General features: G+C 37.4%; 3 protein-coding genes across 4 annotated transcripts in view; 2 read left to right on the top strand and 1 right to left on the bottom strand.

Annotated features, from left to right (window-relative positions):
- The window catches only part of LOC145525653 (olfactory receptor 51I2-like), a 550,369-nt gene that overhangs the window by 170,378 nt on the left and 363,343 nt on the right, over positions 1–16,648 (top strand). The gene's annotated exons all lie outside the window — the stretch shown is intronic.
- On the top strand, positions 883–6,711 carry LOC145525657 (olfactory receptor 52D1-like). Its single transcript, XM_081539187.1, has one exon. It carries the CDS (start codon positions 2,554–2,556, stop codon positions 3,541–3,543), a length of 990 nt encoding a protein of 329 aa, XP_081395313.1. The 5' UTR covers positions 883–2,553; the 3' UTR covers positions 3,544–6,711.
- On the bottom strand, positions 8,000–11,832 carry LOC145525679 (olfactory receptor 52E1-like). The gene has a single exon (XM_081539205.1). It carries the CDS (start codon positions 8,942–8,944, stop codon positions 8,000–8,002), a length of 945 nt encoding a protein of 314 aa, XP_081395331.1. The 5' UTR covers positions 8,945–11,832.

Raw genomic sequence — 16,648 nt, forward strand, 5'->3', positions numbered from 1 at the left:
CCTCTTTTTTTCCCCCTATAATCAGACAAGGAAAACAATATTGATATAATTTAATTTTGTTGTATTTCTTTTTTATAATTTATTTTTGTTGTATTTTTAATTTCTTGGATATGTCTCAAGTATCTAATATGATAAAATAAATAAATAGTATAAACACTATTAAAGTAGTGTTAAAAATTTTAATAGTATGAATAGTATAAATAATATGAAAATAGTATAAATGGTTAATGTACTATAGTGTTTGGGGATTAGTGTGAACCAGAGTCAGTTTATAGTGATTCCATTGTTTGTCTTAAGTTTAAATAAAATTATTTACGAGAAAAAACAGCCCTCCCTTATGTTCTCCTTTTTCTCTTTTTGTTCATTCATTCATTGGGACATCAAACAAATATATGAAAAGAGATGAACTCTGTCAAGTAAGAATTTGTACCATAATAAATGTGAAAGATGTACAGAAATAAAAATACAGTATGACAAAATAGAGACGTGTAAGTGTACACGTCATAGGGACGCTGAGGAGGGATATCAAATGATGATTCAAAATAACTAGAAAAGTAATCTCAGAGGAGTGATATGTGAGTAAAATCTTGAGTTATTGAGGGATTTTATGTGGAAAAAATACCACCATGAAGAACAAAGGCACCGGGTCACCGTTCTAAGTACAAGTTCTCTATGAGAGATGTGGGAAAGATATTTCAAAAGATTAGAGAAATGTTTTAATATTTTATAAGACAAGGAAAGCCTCATCTCTGTAATTTCATGGTTTATATTTTTATAATGAATACGCTTGCAACTCTGCATTATTTACTTACTTACATTAAAGTATATATAGCACATGAATTTATCGACTATACTGGTGCTGTTAAAAAAAGGTAACCACAGTGATACAGCTAAATTATATTCTTATCACGGTCCCAAATTTAGGCTCTTTTTAAGTCTATACTTCCTAAGTATACCCTTTTTGACTGTTTGCTGTGTTTATAAAAGCCTTAGTATAAATGTGTTTTGTGTATATATATATTTATATACACAAACATACATGTTTCATTTTTGCTTGTGTTTTTGTGTTAATGGAAAAATCGAATTTCTGTTTCATTTTTCTTTTGGATATTTTATATGTAAATATGTATAGACAACTTCATTCTAATTGCTTCTGAGTACTCTATAATACGCTACAGATTTTTTAACTTGATATTACTTTGGTCGACATTTTGGATGCTTGAATTTTTCTTCTATTATAGGCATTTTTACAATGAGAATCACTGTATATACTTCTATGTCTATGTGCTTAGTCACTCAGTCATGTCCAACTTTTGGCGACCCTACGGACTGTAGCCTGCCAGGCTTTTCTGTCCATGGGATTCTCCAGGCAAGAATACTGGAGTGGGTTGCCATGCCCTCCTCCAAAGGATCTTCCCTCCATATGTATATATGAACATTATTCCCTAGGATAGCAAATAGTTAAATTGATCTGCCAAAACTTTTGTTTCATAAGAATAGTTACTATACAATTTTTTCTCTGTTAGGTCAATTGTCTTCTACCAGTTATGCATACTAGTTGCTCATTAGCCCAAACCTCTTTAATGCTTGATATCAACAATCATGATATTCTGTTGGTTAAGAATATAAAGTGTGATTTCTATCATATTCATTTTCAATTTCCTGATTGCAAGTAAGGATAAAATCTGTTTTAAATAATTGGAAAATTGCATTCACTTCTGTACAATTTTTCTCTGCACAATTTATCCACTTATTTTCTACTGGGAAATACATTCAGTTCAGTTCAGTTGCTTCGTAGTGTCTGACTCTTTGCGAGCCCGTGAACTGCAGCACGCCAGGCCTCCCTATCCACCACCAACTCCTGAAGTCCACCCAAACCCATGTCCACTGAGTCGATGATGCTATCCAACCATCTCATCCTCTGTCGTCCCCTTCTCCTCCTGCCCTCAATCTTTCCCAGCATCAGGGTCTTTTCCAATGAATCAGCTCACTCTTGCTATCATCTTGCATGAATCCCATGTTGGTCTGAATTAACCCCCTTCTGTTTATTCTACAATGGTCCCCCAGAATTGCAATATTTAAATTGCAATGCTACCCCCTATAATTTGGCTTGTGCCCAAACTATTAACTAAAATCTAAAATAAAACCTATTTTCCATTCAAAATATTCTATCACCCCTCCGTTTCACTCTATTTTGTATCTTAAAATTGCATGTTTGTTACTAAGTCATTCAAACCCATAACTCTTACAGACTCTTCAGCTTTCAACTGATATCCCTTTCTTCTCAATGGAAGATTTTGCTTTCATATATGTACTCCAGTCTTTTTATACCTAAATATCTTTTCTCATTTAGCATCTACAGAGAAGCCACGTTGAAAATTATAACTCTAAAATAATATTTCATGCTCAGACAGATAATGAAATAATTTCTATCAAAATATTTACAGACATTGTATTTATTCCATAGACTATAATTCTCTGCACTTTGGCTAACTTAACTTCTCAGAGGCTTCAAAATTTATGTTATTATTTGTTTGCATTAGATGAAAATCCATGAAGGGAAAATTAAAACATCTGATGATTATGTCAGAGTATAATAAGACGGATATCTATCCATCAACCTTCATTCTCATTGGCATTCCTGGATTAGAGACTGCCCACATCTGGATCTCTATCCCCTTTTGTGTGATCTATCTTTTGGCCCTACTGGGAAACTGCTCTCTTCTCTTTATAATCAAGACAGATTCTAGCCTCCATGAGCCAATGTACCTTTTCCTGTGCATGCTAGCTCTGGCTGACCTTACTGTGTGTACTACAGCTGTGCCCAAACTTCTCAGCCTCTTCTGGTTCCACGATGGAGAGATTCACTTTGAAGCCTGCCTCACCCAAGTGTTCCTGATTCACTCTTGCTCCACCATGGAGTCTGGCTTCTTCCTGGCAATGGCTTTTGACCGTTATGTAGCCATTTGTAATCCATTAAGACATGCATCTATTCTGACACATTCTACAATCGGGGGCATGAGTCTAGCAATTGTATTCCAGGGCACAGCACTTCTCTTTCCTCACCCGTTCTTGCTACGGTGGCTTCCCTACTGCAGAACCAATATTATTTCCCACACCTATTGTGAGTTCATGGCCCTCATCAAGATTGCCTGTGCTGAGACCAGAATCCGCAGAGCCTATAGCCTGATTGTTGCATTTCTTACAGGAGGAATGGACTTCATATTGATCATTTGTTCTTATGTCCTCATACTGTACACTGTCTTCCATCTCCCATCCAAGGATGCCCGACTCAAGACTCTGGGTACTTGTGGCTCTCATGTTTGTGTAATCTTAGTGTCCTATACTCCAGCCTTCTTCACTTTTCTTACTTACAGGTTTGGGCACCATGTGGCACCCCATGTCCACATATTTGTGGCCAACATTTATCTCCTAGTCCCTCCCATGGTGAACCCCATCATCTATGGGGTAAGGACCAAGAAGATAAGAGACAGATTTCTTCGATTTTTCAAAGTCTCTGAACTGAATCTTTTTTATGCATAAGTAATATCTGAACAAATGTTATATTATCCACCTGTGGGTGTGTGGTTTCTTCATCAAGAACTTCTTTTAATTGTTTGAAGGCTAAGGTTTTTCTATGGAAAGTAACTTATCCAAAGTCGAGTTATTACATTATTACATCTATGTTGTATAGTCATTAAGGCAGGTATAGTATCAAGTAAGACTCTTTGTCAAAATAGTAAAATATTGTTTCAAAAATGGAGAATCATATGAGGTGAAAAATAAGAGAAATTTAAAATCAACATGATATATAATCACATCTTTGGCTTACAGTATAAAATTTACTACTAGATTTAGAAATTTCCATTTTTTGCACCAGTTCTTCCTCCTTGACTAAATGTACTTCATTCTCAAGCACATGCTTTAATACTTTCTTAGTAAGAGTCTCTTGGTGCTACCTTCTCCGTTATCTGTTCACCAAAATTTTCTTCAATTCACGCTCTTCTTGAATGGTGCTTCTCTAACTATGCAATTCTATTCTCTAGTTATTACATTTTATTAGCCTTTTCAAGTTATTCTCCTACAATCTTTTGGAATCTATTATTACGTTGAAAAGGTTCATCGTTGACCAAATTATCCTTAATTGTTATCTTTTCTCTTTGTCATTAAATAATTTTGCTTTTCTTGATGTCTTAAAAGTTCACATGGGGCTTCCTATGTGGCTCAGTGGTAAAGAGTCTGCCTGCCAATGCAAGAGATGCAAGAGATGCAAGAGATGCTCAGTCCCTGAGCCAGGAAGATCCCCTGGAGAGGAAATGGCAACCCACTCTAGTATTCTTGCCTGGGAAATCCCATGGGTAGAGGATCCTGGTGGGTGGCATCCATGGGGTTGCAAAGAGTCAGATGCAACTGAGCACACACCACACAGGTTCACATGGGTAAATCTCATAGGCATTATGCTAACTGATAAAAGTCAGACACAGAGAATACATACTGTATGGTTCTATGTAAATGAAAATCTAGAGACAGTAAAACTATGAGGGATCACGTTCAGGGATTCATATTTTCAAGTTCCCTAGGTAATCCACAGAGGCAGCTAAAATTCAGCTTCAGCTGTGCACGGAGAAATTAGTTGACCAATGGGGAAATATTTTAGTCAAGTACTTCACCATTCAAGCTAAAAATGTGAAATGAATCAACATTTATTAAGCATTTGCTAGGTTCCAAGCTCTTCATTGTGTATTATGACTTAACGCTTATAGTATTTTCTAGAGTTAGTTAGCATAAATATCCATATGTTAAATAGCTCAACAAACTCATATTCAACAGGCTAATGAGTAGAGCAGCTAGAATTGAAAGTCTTTCTAGCTCTAAAACCATAATTTTCTTCTAATCTCACAGTAATTCCATATATAGATTTATATTCTTAGCCACTACACTATATCTAGTTATATTACACACTGATATGTTAAGTGTGACAAGTGCTATGATAGAAATATTGATACAAAATAGGTAATTAGCCAAGGCTATGGAGTTTAGAAAGTCAGAAAAGTGTTCCAGAAGGATAGAACATCAGGAACATTAGGTAGGCAATTAAAGTTCAGTGTGGATTAGGTCAAGTCAGTTGTGTGTATGTGTTTATGTGTGTGCACATGCGTGCACTTGTGTGTTGGATAAAGGAAGTGTCCAGTTTTGAGTTAGCCAATTCTACATTCAAGCATCTCATTTCCTAAAGATTATCTGATTTTTTTCCCTTCTGGGAATGAACCATTTTGATTAATAATCAAATTTCAACTTTCCAGGATAATAGTTCTCAAGATTAAGAAGGCTTAAAGTCTCTTAAGAATAAAGATTGCTCAGACCTACTCTAAAGCTATTAAGATTCATAACTTCTGTCGCATGTCTCATAAATAAAATCCTATTTTCTTTTGATAGATCCTACTGAGTACTTATGATCCAATGGTCCAAGCTTTGAGAAATACTGTTGTAGGAAACTGAGAATGGACACATAAAGGTCCTTCCATTTAGAGTATATAACAGGATTTAAAATTCCTACCAGAAGTTATAGCTTTTCATTAGAATATAGAAACTTAGAATTGTGCCTCTAAAAACTTTAAAAAAATACTAAATAATCAAAATCCATACTTTTCTTGAAAATGTCAGATGGCTGAAATTAGAGAGCAGCTAACCAACACAAAACCTCGGAGGAGATAGTCAGAGCCAAAGATATATGAAACACAGTTCCATGCTTACCAGGCAAGATGCCATATGCCATACAAGCCTGTAAAAAAGAATTGGTTAAAATTTTCAAGCAATTCCTCACAACTAAGTGTAGACCTACTGAGAATATAGAATGGCTGAGGGCTGTCTGTGTATGACACAAATGAGAATTCAGACCCACTCAGGTTTTTCTCCCTAGAGCTCAGCCAGGTACTCTTGGAAAGCCTACTCTTGGAAAGTAGGACTAGAGGCTTGAGGAGGCTTGCATCATAGAACAGACTCGGTAGATGGGAATGGCATCTGCTGTAGGATGGAGGCTATACCTCACCCAGTTCCTGTCCCCTAAGCATCAAGTGAAGATCCATTGCTTATGAGGTAAAGGAGTAGAAACAGACTCTATAATCCCAGGCTGAAACAGGTTCATCAGAAGTCTGCTGCAGCACTAGGGGAGGGGTAGAATCACAGAGAAATCTGCACTTTCAGTATCCAGGAACAGTGCACCTGCCTAAGACAGGCTGAAAGAGAACAGTCAGAAGACAGCACCATCATCCTCCAGCTGCCATCAGCAGACTCACTGGGTTCAAGTAACAAGGAACTGTGCTCTGCTCCTGAGGGAGTGTGGAGAGCCTGGAGAGTGGTCTTGTCTGTGACACAGGAATAAAGGGACGATCCAAAGCTGATACTGGGATAGACATTAGAAAAACCTTCTCACCAGGCCTCATCCTGAGAAAAAGTTGGTTAGAGATATATGAATCCTGTGACTCATTCACTGAGGACATTCAAAGAAATTGCAGGAGGAAATGGATGGCCTTAGTAGTCCCTTACCAATTTAAGGATTTGAACCTGTAGTGAGCAACCTTCTAACACAAAAGTCTCCAGGCCTAAATAGCTGCACTGGTGAATTCTACCAAACTTATAAAGGTTAAATACCAGTTCTTCACAAATTAACCAAAACATACAAACAGACTGAATACTTTCCAAATCACTCAAGATAACAAATTAGGCTGTATAACTAGAGTCCATTTCATAAGTATAATAAACAGATAATTAATTTTCTAGAATCACAGTATGGTTCTAAAAAATCCAAAGCATAACTGGTTGTTTTTAAATAAACCCAAGTTCAGTGTGTGATGTTAATTAATGCAAACTCCAATAATTTATGACATTATATTTTCCATTGCTTGTAATAAAAATAAGTGGAATTTTTTTCCTAAAGTGCCTTCTACAGAATACGAGTGTCATAGTATGGTTGGGGGATAATTTCAAAGTGTAAAATGAATAATTTGTTAATTAAAAGCTCTGAGAGTCCTGCAGTAAAATATAGCTAAAAATTTAGTTTTATTCGCCAAGATTTACAAATATATTTTCCCTTGAATCTTTTCTACAAATGATGTCAGTAAAGTCATGTAGAAATAGAAAGTGAGTGATAGCACATGGAATTAGAATTTCATCTTACACACACACACACACACACACACACACACACACAAACTCAGGGGTAATATGGACTTGAAATCTAAGACTTCCAACATTCTATTAGGCTGAAACTTTCTATGGAGTGGCAGAATGGCAGAAAACACAGAGACAAAACTGCTTGAAAAATAAGGGTTTCTTTGAAAAGAAGTATCAGCAAGCAAGACTCTGTAAGAACTCATCCATTAAACAAGCAACACAATACAGCTTAGAAAAAAAAAAAAAACTACACATTTACAAAGATTGTCAACTTTCCTCAGTTTTGTTCATGGAAAATTCTCATCTTCACATATAGCGTATACACAGTGTCAATTTCATATCCTCTAACATTAACATGGCAAAGTCAAAAGCAGCATTCTTTTTAACAGGGATTCCAGGCATATGGGAAGTACTCCAGGAGCTATTGTTTTAGAACTAGCAATGATCAGTGTAACTCATTTATTTTTGTTTAAATCACAATATAAAGACCTTTTTTGTTTGCTTGTGTTTTTTTACAGTGGGTGCAGCATGGTTTAGTTTCAAACTAATGGTGACTATTGAATGTGATATGTTTTGTTCAGTCATAGTAGAAGCAAAACAAAGTGTTGGTTTTCTTCCATGTGAAGAGGCTGAATTATTTTTAAACAATGGAAATTATAAAACACATTTATTAATGCATTTGACATGATTCTAACTTTCTAATTTTGGGTTTATGAAGGAAGCTGACAGGCCTCCTCTAAGATAGGCCTCTATTGCTTCCAAATATTTCCTTTTCATTTTGGCCATAGAGTGCCACTCCTTTCTTAGATTTGATTCTTTACCAGAGTTATGTTTTTTTCTTGGAAAATACTTTCAGCACATGCTCTCTAATCTGTTTAGTCCTGACACCATAGATTACAGGGTTGAGAGCAGGTGGAATGACTACATAGAAATTGGCCAGAAGGATGTGGATGTAGCGTGGTATATTCCGGCCAAACCTGTGGATCATGAATGAAAAAAATGCAGGAGTGTAGAAAGCCAACATGACACACACATGGGAACCACAGGTGCTGAGAGCTTTGAGCCGGGCATCATGGGAAGGAAGTCGAAATACAGCACGGAGGATCTGTACATAGGAGACGACAATGGCTACAATGTCAAACACCAAGATAGAGATGGCACATAAGCCATAGATAATATTGACCCTAATGCTGGCACAGGATAGGCGCGCAATGCCCATGTGCTCACAGTAAGTGTGAGGTATGATTTGGTGCCCACAAAATGGTAACCTTAGAATGAGCAGAACAAAGGGGATGACAAAAGTCAGAGGTCTCAGGAGGATTACCACTGCAATGATGGTTACCACCTTGTTTGTCAGCACCAGTGTGTAGTGCAGAGGGTTACAGATGGCCACATAGCGATCATAGGCCATGGCCACGAGCACAGCCGACTCCATGCCAGTGCATAGATGAATGAAGAACATCTGGACAAGGCAGCCCTCAAAGGAGATTTCTCTCAGCTTGAACCAGAAGATGCCAAGCATCTTGGGGATTGTGGATGTAGACAGGCCCAGGTCAACAGATGACAGAATGGCCAGGAAGAAGAACATGGGCTGATGGAGACTATGTTCAGTCTGAATCACAGAAAGGATGCTAGTATTCCCAAGTACAGCTGTCAGATACACAATAAAGAAAGGAAAACCAATCCATATATGCATATGTTCCAGTCCAGGTATCCCCAGAAGAAGGAAAGTGGAGGGATGAAATAGTGTGGCATTAAGTGAGGCCGTCATTTTGGGATCTTTTTGTAGTGAAATATATCAGAGACCAAGATCTTCTCAGACAGAGAACATGTCTAATCCTACAGAGAAAATGAAGAAATCAGTGAAGCTTCTACTATAACTGCTGGCATTGTTGCATCATAGAGGCCTGAAAGTCTATGAAATTTAATGGTAAAATGTGGCCACAAGATTTTAATGTACTTCATCAAATCCATTCAATTGAATTTTATATTTTAGTTCAACAAACATTGACTGTATATCTACCATATATGCACTGAGTTCTGTGCTAAGACTGAATGCAAAAGATGAGTTAAACAAGGTATCTTTCCTAGTGGAACTTAAAATGTTAATGGTTGAAAGAGTCATACAAATAGGCCATTCAAATTAATAAAATAATTTTAAGATAAAGTTGTTCCCTTGCTGCTTGGGTACACAAAATATTTCCTGAAAAATTTTTGTTATTATTTTATAGAAAAACTGGTTGATTCATGACTATATATTTTATATACAAAGTAGGAATACATCTTAAACATAATGAGAAATGTGTGGTATGTGAATTATATCTCAAAAAAAGCTGTCTTTTAAAAAATGATGACAACCATTATTATTCTGAATATACCACATTTCTGACTTGAACATACACAATACACTATTAAAAGGAACTATAAATGTAACAAGAACCTTGTAAGACAGTTTGGATCTGTGCTGGCCTTTCACTATTTAAGCCACCCAAAACCATTCCTCATGTCGTGGTCATCTTCTGGTCTCCCCTTTCTTGTTAGTTCTAACATCAGAGAATAACCTTTCATTGAAGTTTTATCAATGAAACTACAGAAAACTTCATCTCTGGATGATCTTCTTAAACTGGATCTGTATGGAATGTATATTTCCCTCTTCATTTCTCTTCTGACTGTAGGCAAATGGACCTTGCTATTTGTGTCTTCCTGTCAAGACAGAAACACAGATATATATACAGACACAAAAATGTTAATGTTCAGGTTTATAAAAGACCACAAAATTGTCAAGTAAAATGAGTTAATTTATACACATCACTCTCTGAAACCAAATCTACCATTAATTTTACTATAGAAAGTTGTCACCATGATATATCACCTTAATAAGTCTGAGCGCACTGTAATTGAGTTGTTTCTTTCTCTTTCACACTCACATACTCTGTCTTTCAATAGAGAGAGAGATGGATAGACATATACATAAAAAAGGGCCATATGCCTAACATGGAGACACTACATTAGACAGGTAAACTGTATTAGAACAATATTTCTAGGCATGAAAGTGTGTGTGTGTGTGTTGAAAGGACACATTGCTGCTTGAACCTTGGACACATTGCATAAGAAATTCTACAAAGGAGACTTTGATCCCAGATACAGGAAGGAGATAAAACTGTGAATTAAGATGATTAGTCAAAAGCAAGCAAATTATAAGATTGAGAAAAAAGAAAAGGGATATGGCGAAAGAAATAAGAACAATCTAGGAAAAATACATAATATCAAGAAGGATGATGTTATAAGGAGTCATATTTATTTATTGAATTTTTAAAATTTTATCTTGGACTATAGCTGATTAACAATGTTGTATTAAGGAATGGTATTTAAATTGAGGGGATTTGGGAAAGAAATGAAGTAGAATTCTATCATCAGATTTCTGTGACTTGAGTTCAGCTAACTTAGAGCTTAGTGTTTGGGAAACAGCATAATATTTAGGCATAGATATTAGGAATTGAAGCCAAATGCCATTGCTCATTGCCATGTGAATTTAATTAAATACTTACCCTTCTTTTAGTCTGAAATTCCTCCCCTATGAAATGAGGTTAAAATGTTGACATAACTGGTTGTTGCAAGGTTTACATGGGTCATCATGTGTTCATCAAAAAAGTAGCTATAGTTACTGATTAACCTATTGATGAGAACGTGATAAATAGAGAGCTATAGTGAACTTGGTTCTGCATATCTCAACTTGTCAGGTAATTCTTACATCAGGGCAGACTAAGTCTTGATATTCAGTTCATTTGCATATAAATATTGTGATAGAGTTCATTATATTTATAATGAAGTACATCTGATTACCCTTATCCTTAGACATTTTCACAGATATTTGCATTACATACTTGGAGATTGTCCTATTTGAAATGATTAGGACTATGTTCTAGTTAGAGGAAACTAGCAAGTTGTTTCTTGTGTTTTACTAGGATCTAACTGGTGAGGGATCATTTCTGAATAGTTTAAGTTAAGTTCAATTATAGTTCTCCTTCTGTGTTGAATATAATCTCTGGATGGGGGCATTTCTCCAACCTTTATATTGGTTTAGAAAGGCTTGATGGTGAGAAAGAAAATACAAAGAGAATTTCCATAGATAAGTAAATAGATTAAGAGTCAGTTTAGCAAAAAGCTCTAGTGCACAGAAAGAATGTCACAGGTATCAAAAAATATATGAGCTGCACACAGAGAATGTTTAATAATGTATTAGAAAAATGAAGGCAGTAGTTGCTCAAGTGTACATAAAGGATTATATCAACATATTCTTATAGTCAGTTCCCTTATCCCCTCCCTTCAGTCAGAAAGCTTTGCAGAGCTTTTTCCCCTATCCTACCACCTACCATTCTTTTTCTTGTGCTCAGCTGACCACAGAAAAAGATCTTCACTTCTAAAAACTAACTTACCTGAAGAGATTTCTAGAGAAGTTAGCATCCTTTTGAACTCCCTTTACTTAGGTGGGAGGTTTTATGGTTTGGTGGTCACAGCCTCCAGAATGAGACTTTGGTTGTAATGGGAACACTCTAAGGTTGGGAGAGAGAAGAACAATAAAGCTCTGAGATCTGAAATAACTCCTTTTTCAGTGAAATACAACATCACCAGACATAAGTAGCCCACATCCTGATCCTGGACCCAGACTTTCAAATTTAGTATTGTTTATTTTCAAAGGAAAATTATTATTTTTTTAATCTTCTAAAATTATTAAAAAACATTTCACAACAGGGTACTTGGGATTGGTTCTAAGCTTTTAATCCTAACTCCTTGAGATGGCTGGGGCTGATCCAGGCCACATGATATATACAGCAATGGCTGCATTAAATTTGGATCTCTCTTAGTATTGTATAGCTACCATTTTGATTTGATATTGACCAATGCAGGAGACACAGAAGTTGGGGCTTCAGTCCCTGGATCGAGAAGATCCCCTGGAGGAGGAAATGGCAACCCACTCCAGTATTCTTGCCTGAAAAATATCATGGACAGAGGAGCCTGGCAGGCTACAGTCTTCAGTTCAGTTCAGTCATGTCCTACTCTTGGCAACCCCATGGACTGCTGCACGCCAGGCTTCCCTGTCCATCACCAACTTCCAGAGCTTGCTCAAACTCATGTCCATCAAGTCAGTGATACCATCCAACCATCTCATCCTCTGTCGTCCCCTTCTCCTCATGCCTTCAATCTTTCCAAGCATCAGAGTCTTTTCCAATGAGTCAGTTCTTTGCATCAGGTGGCCAAAGTATTGGAGTTTTAGCTTTAGCATCAGTCCTTCCAATGAATATTCAGGACTGATTTCCTTTAAGATTGACTGGTTTGATCTCCTTGGGGTCCAAGGGACTCTCAAGAGTCTTCTCCAACACCACAGTTCAAAAGCATCAGTTCTTCGGTGCTCAGCTTTCTTTATGGTCCAGCTCTCACATCCATACATGACTACTGGGAAAACCACAGCTTTGACTAGACAGATGTTTGTTGGCAAAGTAATGTCTCTGCTTTTTAATATGCTGTCTAGGTTGGTCATAGCTTTTCTTCTTTTAATTTCATGGCTGCAGTCACCATCTGCAGTGATTTTGGAGCCCAAGAAAATAAAGTCTGTCATGGGCTACAGTCTATAAGTTTGCAAAGAGTCAGACATGACTGAGTGACTGAGAACACATGCATGCACCTGGAGATAGCATCAGATCATACAGGTCAAAATCCATTCCTACAAGATTTTCCCCTACCCTACTTCCAATACCAGTCACAAGCCCAGTTATCATCCAGGCTTCTGGCGGACCAGCATACAGACCAGATTGTAGGTTGATTGTAAGCTCTAAACTCACTCTTTTGACTTCAGTGGCAAGTTGCAAGTTAAAGTTATTACTTGTACATTTTACTGACTGGTTATAAACCAGGGATTGCCATGACCTTCTTCTTATGTGCTTGTGTGCTAAGTCAGTCCAGTTGTGTGCAGCTCTTTGCAACCTCATGAACTGTAGCCCACCAAGCTCCTCTGTCCATGGAATTTTTCAAGCAAGGATACCAGGATGGGTTGCCATGACCTCCTCCTTGGGTTCAATTAATTTGCTAGAGCAGCTCACAGAATTCAGAGAATAATTTTACTTGAGAGAACACTGCTTTAGTCCCTATTTCTAGCACAGAGTCCCTAAAACCCTTGGAATTTAATGCCCTCTTTAGGCATACTACTCTCCTCAAATTTCCACATCTTCACACCCTTCTCCAAATCCCATCATTTGTATTTTTATTGGAGTTTTACTACACAGGTAATGTTTGATTAAATCATTGACCATTGGGGATTGAACTCAATCTCTAGCTCGTCTCCCCTCCCAGAGGGTGAAGATGGAAAGTTACAGTTCTCTTAATTACAGGATTGTTTCTGCCAGCAACTGCTCCCCCACCCATGCTCCCATTTTAGGTGAGGATCTAAAAGTCACTCCATTAACATAAAAAAGACACTTTTGTGGCTCTCATCATTTAGGAAATTCCAAGAGTTTTAAACGCTCTGTGCCAGAAACAAGGGCTGAAGCTAAATACTTCTCATTATAAATCATGATATCACAAGCCATGTACAAATTGCCTTATCCTCACAATCTCAATTAATTTCTATTGAGATATAATTGACCTAAAACATTGTGTTGGTTTAAGGTATAGAACTTTATTCAATACACTTATATACTGTAATATGATTATTACATTAGTGTTGGTAATACCCTGTCACATCATACAATTATCTCTTTTTTGTGGTGAGAATATTTAAAAACTAATCTGTTAGAGATTTCAAAGTATGTATGCATGCGTTCTAAGTTGCTTTAGTAGTGTTTGACTGTGCAAACCTATGAACTGTAGCCTTCCATGCTTCTCTGTCCCTGGAGATTCTCCAGGCAAGAACCTATGGGGTGGGTTGCCATGCCCTCCTCCAAGGGATCTTCCCAACCTAGAGACTGAACTCGCTTCTCTTATGTCTCCCGTATTGGCAGGTGGGTTCTTAACCACTAACACCACCTGGAAAGTCCATTTTAAAGTATATAATACAGTATTATTGACTGTGGTAAATGTACAGTGCATTAGATCCCCAGAATGTATTCATCTTCCAACTACAAGTTTGTAACTTTGACCAACATCTCCTCAGTTCTCCCATCCTTAGTCCCTGATAACCACTGTTCTGCTTTCTGTTTCTATGAATCCAACTCTTTTAGATTCCCCCATATAAGTGATATCATATTGTATTTGTCTTTCTCTGTCTGACTTATCTCGCTTAATGTCCTGATGGTGCATCCATGTTGTCAAAAATTACAGGATTTTCTCCTTTATTTTGGCTGAATAATATTTCATTGTGTATATACACTACATCTTCTTTATCCATCCTCAGTTGGCAAACAGGTTTTTTTTTTTTCATATCTCAACTCTTGTGAATATTGCTGCAAGAAACATGGGAAAGCAGCTATCTTTTTCAGTATCATGTTTTAATTTATTTTGGATATATACACCAACAAGATTCAAATGAAAGAATGGTCAACAGTTTCATATGTTGATGAGAGTTGTATTATGATGAGTGCAGGGGCATTTGCTTGGGTTTGGTGACTAGAGGTCATTTATCAACTTGACTAAGGCTGTTTCAGCTTTAGCAGGATGTTGGGTAGAATACCAGATTAAAGAGAATAGGGATGAGCTGAGAAAAATCAGATTATATGTTTATTGTGCTGGCATAATCCTTTTCTCGTGTATTTAGATAATTCCAGTTGATCTACAATCCTCAAAGGGCAATATTGTTCATTCACTTGTTTTCAAGTTCTATAACCAGACATTTGTATACTTTCCCACTTATAAGTTCTAAGATTTCAACTCTCACTTAGGAATTTCCACCTGTTTCACAGTGTTATAAGGTTCTGGACTAAGTGTCTAGTATGGAAACTTTCTGCTCTTCTTTTCTACTTCATTGGCACTTAATTCCTTTTAGCAGTAATACCTCAATCTGCCAACACAATTGGTTAGCCGCCATACAGTTAGGACTCTGTCCCTCTGAGTTGGAGTATCAAGATACAGCTAAATCTCTGTCTTCCTTCTCTTTCTTAATACTTTCTGGGTTCCAACAACTGACTTAGGTAGTGCTGTGGCTGCAAATATTCTCATAGCTCTCCTCATTACTTCCTTTTTGCTCAGCAGAAGATTTTCCTTCCAAATAATTACCTCTTCTTCCCTTCATTCGTCTAGGTTTTTGTTAGTTTGTTTATTTTGTGATACACAAAAGTGGGGAGACAGTATGCATTCAGGTGTATTCAGGTAAAACTCCGAAGAATTTTAAGGAGAGAACAAGTGTATTCCTCAGAAGAATATGGAAAAAGTTGTTTAGAAAAAAACAGTTTGAGAGGAAAAAGGGGACCATTTATAAATTATGTTCATCACTCTATTCCCTAGTTGGTGATGGACAGTCATCATAGCAAATAGTTGAGGCTAGATTCTACACATAGAATTAAAATGCTTCAGTGGAAGATGTAGAAGCCGTACAAGAAGAGGCTCAGATTCTAATCATAACTGTTCTACAGTTTGCTCAGTGGCATTTCTAAACCAGGTTAAGGGCAAAATCAAGGGCCAAGCTGATTCAACTCCCTGTGAGAGGTCTCTTCTGGCTTGCAGGTATCTGCCTCCTTGCTGTCCTCATATGGCCATTCCTCTTTTTGAAAGTGAAAGTCCCTCAGTCGTTTTCGACTCTTTGTGACCCCATGGACTATGCAGTCCATGGAATTGTCCAGACCAGTATACTGGAGTGGGTAACCATTCCCTTCTCCAGGGGGTCTTCCCAACCTGGGGATTGAACTTAGGTCTTCCGCATTGCAGGTGGATTCTTTACCAGCCGAACCACCAGGGAAGCCCAAGAATGCTGGAGTGGGTAGACTATCCCTTCTCCAGCAGATCTTTCCAACCCAGGAATTGAACCTGGGTCTCCTGCATTGCAGGCAGATTCTTTACCAGCTGAGCTACCAGGCAAGCTCTTCTTATGAGGCAAATAATCCCATCATGAGATCTCCACCCTCATGACCTGCTCCAACCCCAATTACTTTCCAAAAACCCCATCTGAGAATACTATCACATTGGGGGTTAGTGTTTCAACACATGAAGTGTCTATAAACTTTCAGTCCATAACAGTGCCCTGAACTTGCAGGGTATTATGTATGATCCTCAGTCTTAACCACTGCTGATTGCAGAATTTGAGAAGCTAAGTACAAAGTGAAGTTCCTGGGGTTGTTAGGAAGTTAGAATAGGAAAAAAGGAGTCCAAAATAGAGGTGGCTAAAAGAAAAAGAAGGGAAAATCCCGCAAAAATAGAAGAAAGGAAGGTCTGAAGACCTGAGTGAGGACTTCAGGTGAAACAAACAGCCCTCCTGGCTAGCCCAATTTACACAGGACAGGCCCAGGGGGAGGAGGAAAAGACGTAACATAAGAGGAACCAAAATTGAGAG

Source organism: Giraffa tippelskirchi, chromosome 11, assembly GCF_054371585.1.
Source record: "Giraffa tippelskirchi isolate mGirTip1 chromosome 11, T2T-mGirTip1v1.2.pri, whole genome shotgun sequence".
Taxonomy (NCBI): Eukaryota; Metazoa; Chordata; class Mammalia; order Artiodactyla; family Giraffidae; genus Giraffa; species Giraffa tippelskirchi.